This window comes from Ciona intestinalis, chromosome 5, assembly GCF_000224145.3.
Source record: "Ciona intestinalis chromosome 5, KH, whole genome shotgun sequence".
Lineage (NCBI taxonomy): Eukaryota > Metazoa > Chordata > Ascidiacea > Phlebobranchia > Cionidae > Ciona > Ciona intestinalis.
The window spans coordinates 295997-303716 of record NC_020170.2 but is presented as its reverse complement, the minus strand read 5'-3'; the positions used below and the strand labels follow the sequence as shown (position 1 = coordinate 303716).

Here is a 7720-nt window from a genome sequence, read left to right as displayed (position 1 = left end):
AGCAGCGTCGAGCCTTGAACCCAATACCTCTGGGTTGCATGCAGGCGCGCTAACCACTATACCACGGCGCCGGACGAATTTAGTCAACCCATTAGTGACCACTGGGTTGGAGCAATTGCTGTTAAGTGTCTTGACCAAGAAAACACCCTTAATGGTAGTGGTAATTGAAAACATGCAGGATATAACAGATTTAAGTGTTACAACTCTGATGAAAACTTAATGTATTTATTTATTTAGCCTGCCGAGGCAACGACAGCCGTTATACCATAGGTTATATTTATTTTTTCCAAGTAATACGACTAAAAATGTTTTCTTTTTTTCAGTTTTGTCTTCAAAAGTAAAACTATGGCCTAACGTGTGTCTTTTTTAAGTTTTTGTTTCAGAAATATAATTCAGGTCTTAATTTTTTTTAGTTTTTTTTTCTTAAGGCCTACAATTGTACCTTCTACTGTAACGCCCCATCCGGTAACCACGCATTCCATGCCAGGTGGAAATTCCCAGCCTTCGTGGGCCTCGCATGCCAAAGATACTTGATCGTTTAAAATAGCCGGAGTTGCCATTTTCACCATAGCTGAAATACATAAAAAATTGGAAAAAAATGTAGTAAAGTCCGTGAATCTAAACCAAATCTGGTGCTCATAGAGTTGAACGATTCTTGTGTAAAGAAATACAGTAAGGATCTGGTGCTACGAAAACGTAACATACAAAAATCAAACCAATTGATCTGGTGCTACGAAAACGTAACCAACAAAAATCAAGTCCAACCACTAGTAGTAAAAGAGAAATATATTTCGCCTAAAGGGCATCGTCAGTCTCTTATTCAAATAGACGTAGCACCAGATCATTACTGCATTTCACTATACAAGAATCGTTCAACTATATGTACATCAGATCAGGGTCAGATTCGCGGAATTTATTACAAATCAAACCAATTGTTTATTAAAAGATATATTTCGCCCAAATGGCTTCGTTAAGCTCTTATTTTAATACATTTGCGCAACAAATTAAAGGACCAAAAAGGTAAAATCCGTTTTCTTCTTTAAAGTAAATAAGGACTAAAAAGGGTAATGCGTCTCTACTTTATTTAGAGCTAAAAACAAAACAAAAAAGTGTCAACCGCCCGAATATGGAGTAGGGTGGGGGAAGATGGGACACCTTTTGACTCTATTTTCTCGTTCCATTTGGTAGTAAACAAAGAACATTCAAAGAATTATGAAACCGCATCCTCACGACTTCCATAGACTGGTGTTAATTATTTAAAACACGAACAGGATATTTGGATATTATGTCCTAAAGGTGTCCCGTCTTCCCCCACCCTACTATATGTTAAGAATATGTCCAAAATATTAGAACGTTTATTGTACAATTTCCACCGCTTACCAACGTCGTGACTACGATCTGGGTTATCGTATTGAGGATGTACATAAACTGCTACTACGTCAATAAGTTGTCTTGAAGATTCTGGCAAAGTTTTATCATGCATGCCTAAGCCCACTTGGTCGGAACCGTAGGTACCAATGCTGTGAAGAGGGGTATGCCGTTAATGTATATTTAAAATAGGTCAACTATGGGTTGAACAGTTTGAAAGAATGTAGCTTACTTTTTCTTCGTGTGGCCGGAAAGCGACAGTCGTTAAACACGGGTGTTGTGTTTCATTCACCGAGTGCCAACTTACGAGTTACCAAGTATGTTACTTTGTGGGTGATTATTTTAGGAAGTTTTTCATTCTTTTATGTGTGCTAGCTGATTTTAAGTTTGGCTGATTAATAATAACTGTATGTGTTTCTTTGGTTACAGTAGCGAAATTTTAGAAATATTTCAAACGAAAAGACAGGATATAGCAACAAAAAAACAATTGTTAAACACGCTTACCGCAGTTAAAAACATATTTACATTTAATTGGAAGAAAATAAGCGTGGTCGCTACACCTAGCAGGCAAACGAGCCATTTATGTTTAATTCGGCAAATGAAGAAATAAATAAAACAATGATTGAATGAATGTATAAATAAACCGGAGAAAATTATTTTTTTGTTACAGAAAAATAAAAAATATTGCTTATAAAAACAATAAGTTTCTAATGAAATAAGATAAATAAATAATAATGTTATAAATATGAGGGCCTTACAATATAAGTGCTGCGCAGTGAGCTGCAGTAACAACCCATTGGTCTCGAACCAAAGTACCCCCACAATATGCTGAGCCATAAGACCCTTGAAGTGATACCTGGATACGGAAGGGCTATTTAGCATGGACACAAATGCGATTTTAATACATGTGATTTTAGTTTAGTATTGTTTGGTTCCCTTCATCTAACCCAGAGGTAATGGGTTCAAGGTTCTTCGCTGCTACCATTGTGAGCGTATGTGTCCTTGGGCAAGACACTTAACGGCAGTTTCTATAGTCAAGTGGTGACTTATTGAATGTCTAATTTGTCAGGCATACATAAAAAAATTTCCCAAAAAAGGCAGGTACGAGGTGTATGAAACAGAACACCCGAGTTATAAAGACTCATAGTCGTTGCCACGCGTGGATAAATCAGTTATATTCACATTCAAAGGAAAGGTTTTAAGTGGAATGTAAATTGGTATTTATACATATACCTGCCATGGCCAACTATGTGGTACAGCTGTTTCCCCGTTCACCACTCGCGGCGAGTTGTACGAAACCAGTTGTCCCTGCCCGATATAGTCTAAGCCAGTTACCATTGGCTGGTACGCTGGCTGGCCGCACTGGCTGTCGTCTTGGTTGCCAGCTGTTTTGATTTGCGTATTTTGTTAGAGTTTAAATAGCTTGTGTATAGTATATAGTAGGTGGGGGGTTGTTTTTTTCGTTTAAAACACGTTCAGGAAATATGTATATAATAGGATTGGGGAAGATGGGACACCTTTTCATTCTAATTTCTCGTACATTTTGGTAGCAAACAAAAAACATTCAAAGAATTATAAAACCTTGTCCTCGCGACTTTCATAGACCATTGTTAATTGTTTAAAATACGATCAGAATATTTATATATTTCGTGCTAAAGGTGTCCCATCTTCCCCCACCCCACTATATAGAGAAAAATAATGTGGCATATATCTTATCCCACAGTACTATACATTTACATAACTTTAACCAGACACTAAATTTATGTTAATAAATTACGCCTGCTAAGTTGTTTACTACTGAGGTCTTGTATACTCGTGTAAAAATTACAACAAAACAAAACAGCGAAAAAAATTTTTGAAAAATATATTAAAAAAACAAAAAAGTCAGCCCCCCAAAAACAGCTAAAAACAGTCGAAAAAAATAACAGCAAAATATTTGTATTAATAACTTACGAGGAAAATTTCCCCCCTGTGGCGGGTTCGTCGGGAAGTTAGTTTGTGGGGGCGTATAGGGTAAAGTGGTTAACCTAATTGTAGTAGCGGCGCCTGTGGCCACAGGTGTAGGGGGTAAAGTTGTACGTTCTGGGGTAGCAGTTACAGCTGGTGTGGTCACTGGAGCTGGGTCAGTTGGTGGAATTGTTGGGAAAACTGAAAAATGGTTAGTTTGAAAACTGTAATAAATTATGTGAATCTATAGCTGTTGAATAAATGAATGAATGTAACTTACTTTATCCTCGCGTGGCCGGAAAACGACAGTCGTTATAACACGGGTTTAACACCTGGTGCCAGCTTACGAGTTACCATGTATGTTACTTTGTGGGTGATCATTTTTTTAGGGGATTTTTCATTTTTATTTATTTAGTCAGAATGATCAAGTTGGACTTTCAGAGTTAAATAAATGTAACTTGCTTTATCTTCGCATGGAAAACAGAGGCGTTATAACATTGTTTCATACACCTCGCGCCAGTTTACAAGTTACCACGTGTGTTACTTTGTGGGTGATTATGTTTTTTTAAAGTGATTATGTTTTTTGTGGGTGATTATGTTTTTCTAAAGTTGGACGGTTCTTGTAACGAAATAACATTTAGGATCAAGTGTTACGAAATAAAACAACTACAATATAGGTATATTTGGAATAAGATAACGAACATTAATTCAATTAACAAAAAAAAATATAGTACCAAAAATGCAATCGTTAAAATAGGCGAATGTAAAAAGCGCTTTGACAGATAAATCGTTTCTGCTAAACCCAAAATACAGTATAATAGGGTGGGAAAGATAGGACACCTTTAAAACATTTTAAACAATTAACAACGGTTTATGAGAGTCGTGAGGATACGGTTTTATATTTCTTTGAATGTTCTTTATTTACCACCAAATGGGACGAGAAAATAGATTAAAAACGTCCCATCTCCTCCACACTACCATATAAATTAACTTTAATTGTTTTTACTAAAAATTCCAAAAAAAACTACACTACCATTTCCACTTGCTTGATAGGAAATTTTAAATCCACGCCCGCGGGGACCAGCGGCAAATGCGGACGCCGTTAGAAATGAAATTGTAATTTCCGATGTGTGTTTTACTATTGGGGCAGTTGGCTGGTTGCAAATGGTGTCTGAAAAATAAAATCCAAGTTTTTTTTAAGAAACTAACTTTTTAAGCTTATTTTTGTCGAAAATATAATAACAACGTAGTTTATCTCCGTATGGCCGAAAACAACAGTCGTTATAGCATGGGTGTTCTGTGTCATACACCAAACATGTTACTTTACGCAAGATCCAATTTTTATGGCTGAAAATTTATAGAAAACCCAGTAGTGACCACTGGGTTGGAGAAATCATTAATGAATGTAACTTTTCGCGTGGCCGTAAAACGACAGTCGTTTTAACACGGATGTTCTGTTTCATACACCTCGTGCCAGCTTACGAGTTACCATGTATGTTTTTATTAAGTGCTGATTTTTTCTTGATTTTATTTTTAATTATGAATGAATTATTTTAATGTGTGTCTGGATAATTTGGACAACCCATTAGTGACCACTGAGTTGAAACAATTGCCGTTGAGTGTCATGCCCAAGGACACATATACGCCCGCAATGGTAGCAGTGACGAGCTTTGAACCCATTACCTCTGGGTTAGAGGCAGGCGCATTAACCAACCGTCTATACGGCGGGTGACATCTTGATATACAAAATCTAACCTCCTGGTGCAGTGAACTGTTCATCATCGTAAATTACAATGTAATCCCAGCATCCCGATTTGTCTAAATCCATATCATCAAATGTTAAGGTATAAGACTGCGCTCCCGGGACTCTGAATTTCCAGCTCGAAGCGTCCGAAGTACCATAACTATTCGGGTATCCTGGGCTAGTTATAACACCGGAAGAGGCAGTCACAGTGGCCGCGTAATCTGAAAAAAAATGAATGGAAGAATTTTTCTTGCGTGATGTTGCAACGACAGTCGTTACAATACGAGTGTTTTGTTTTATACACCTCGTGCCCGCTTACGAGTTACCAAGTATGTTACTTTGTTAATAAATTTGGAAATACTCTTTATTTACTACCAAACGAAATGCGAAAAGTCTGCCATTTTACACCACTTTAGAAAACACAAAATTCACAAAATTTATTTACCTTCTGCATTGGACTTAACGCTTCTCCCGAAAGAGCAACTGGCCAACGCAAATAAGAAAAATCCACGAAGTATCATATCGGTATTAACGGACACAAATAACAGTATATATATTCTATATTAAAACGTTCGCAGTATTTATAGTCATAACGCTTAGACCGCTACAGTGCTGAATCTGCCATAACCGTGGGAATTTCACAATATGGTTCTAAATTAGCAAGCTGGGATACATTAATAGCATACAAATAAACTGTTTAAACAGTATTATGCAAACTTGCTTTATTCTCGCGTGGTTGAAAAACAACAGTCGTTATAACACGGGTATTCTGTTTCATACACCTCGTGCCAGCTTACGAGTTGCCATGTATGTTACTTTGTGAGTGATTGTGTTTTTAAATGGCTGATAATTTATACAGCCCATTAGTGACCACTGTGTTGGAGCAATTGCCGATAAGTGTCTTGAATATCTACGCCGGCAATGGTAGCAACGATGAGATTTGAAGCTAATACCTTTTGGTAAGAGGCAGCGGGCGCGCTAGCCAACTGTTCTATAGCGCTAAATTGTATTATTTCCAAGGGGTACGAGTTAAGAAACTTGATGCTGCTACCATTGTAGGCGTTTGTGTCCTTGGGCAAGACACTTAACGGCAATTGCTTCAACCCAGTGGTCACTAATGGGTTGTCCAAATTATCAGCCATACATAAAAAAATAAACCTAAAATAAGTTACGTACGTGTAACTCGTAAGCTGGCACGAGGTGTATGAAACAGAACACCCGTGTTATAACGACCATCGTTGCCCCGCCATACAAGGTTCAATAACTTAATTCTTTCATTCATTAAAATCGTAATTTCTAACTATTTATAAAGGAAAGAAACGTGGACGCTTACATCGCGAGAAGACGGCGGTCGCGTTCTCGTTCAACGTCCAGGGATCGCCATCGAAGAAGGGAAAGAAGACGAAGTGACGACAGCAGTCGCCATCGACGTCACCGTTACTATGACGACGAATCAAGCCGCCGACGTCACAGAAGAAGCAACAGCAGTGTCAGCAGCTACAACAGTTTTGAAAGTTCTGACAGCAGCGACGAGGAAAATACAATTACTAACGCGACCCCAGCCACTTCCACAGGTATAGGTTTATGATTTTATCTGTTAATTTTATTTAAGTATAGTTTTAAGTTAGTACAGACGTTGATTTTTACCTGCAGCGTGTGTATAACGACTGGCGTTTTGTTGCTAGTCTCTTTGCTATACTGTGTCCGAAGACATATAGTAGGGTGGGGAAAGGTGGGACATTTTTAGCACATCATATCTAAATATCCTAATCGCGTTTGAAACAATTAACAACGGTCTATTGAATTTGTGAGGACGCCGTTTAATATTTCCTTTGAATGTTCTTTGTTAACTATTAAATGGGACGAGAAAATAGAATGAAAAGTTGTTCCATCTCACTCCACCCTCCTATAAATAAAGTTATATTATGTTTAAATTACAGCCCATCGAGCACCATCTTCGACGTCCAGTTCGACTTCACACGATTCAGCAAGCGTGGGCGTTCAAGACGCTGGCAATTCCCCAATTCGTTGGTTGGAAACGGAAAAATCTCCCCCAAAAGCGGGAGGCAATAAATTAGGCAAGATCGATATCGCTGCTAGGAAAGGTTGGATGCCAAGTCTTGGTCCTCAGATGTTTGATATTGGTAGCCAAGAAAGATTGGACAAGCAAGACACGCTACCAGGTTACGGCGAAACCGATATATAACAAAAACTGCACAGTAGAGGTCCGTATATAAACATGTCACTACACGACTACAGGGTGCTCGGAAAGCAACTGCGAACTTGCATATAGTACTGTGGGGGAAGATGGGACACCTTTAGCACATAATACCCAAATATCCTGATCGCATTTCAAACAATTAACATCGGTCTATGGGAGTCGTGAGGATACGATTTTATAATTAATTGAATGTTCTTTGTTAACTACCAAATGGGACGAGAAAATAGAATTAAAAGAAAGTGACCCCCGTAAGCATCAATACAGGCTTGGACCCTTCTTATTTTATTTCTAAACACCTCAATCAGCTCCTGGCAATTATTAGCACAGTTACTTTCCGAACACCCGGAATCCACCCATTTTAGCATGCAAGTTGATCAATATGTTTAACCAAGATTATATTAACCGCCGCAGTAAAATTCCTCTGTATTTGAACGTTTTAT

The 7720-nt window shown here is 38.0% G+C and overlaps 1 protein-coding gene and 1 long non-coding RNA gene across 2 annotated transcripts in view; one reads left to right on the top strand and one right to left on the bottom strand.

Moving 5' to 3' along the window:
• The window catches only part of LOC100181838 (chymotrypsin B-like), a 7122-nt gene extending 1437 nt beyond the window's left edge, over nucleotides 1-5685 (bottom strand). The window contains exons 1-8 of the mRNA XM_002124927.4: nucleotides 5505-5685; nucleotides 5071-5280; nucleotides 4349-4486; nucleotides 3322-3516; nucleotides 2602-2753; nucleotides 2127-2224; nucleotides 1381-1520; nucleotides 443-571 (exon numbers count right to left, since the gene is read on the bottom strand). Coding sequence (XP_002124963.1) covers nucleotides 443-571; nucleotides 1381-1520; nucleotides 2127-2224; nucleotides 2602-2753; nucleotides 3322-3516; nucleotides 4349-4486; nucleotides 5071-5280; nucleotides 5505-5580 — 1138 coding nt within the window. The 5' untranslated portion in view covers nucleotides 5581-5685. The remainder of the gene's footprint in view (nucleotides 1-442; nucleotides 572-1380; nucleotides 1521-2126; nucleotides 2225-2601; nucleotides 2754-3321; nucleotides 3517-4348; nucleotides 4487-5070; nucleotides 5281-5504) is intronic.
• Nucleotides 5686-6353: 668 nt separating this feature from the next.
• On the top strand, nucleotides 6354-7584 carry LOC104265742. The gene is made up of 2 exons (XR_003395896.1): nucleotides 6354-6633; nucleotides 7000-7584. It is a non-coding gene; the product is annotated as an uncharacterized LOC104265742 (long non-coding RNA).
• Nucleotides 7585-7720: the final 136 nt, after the last annotated feature.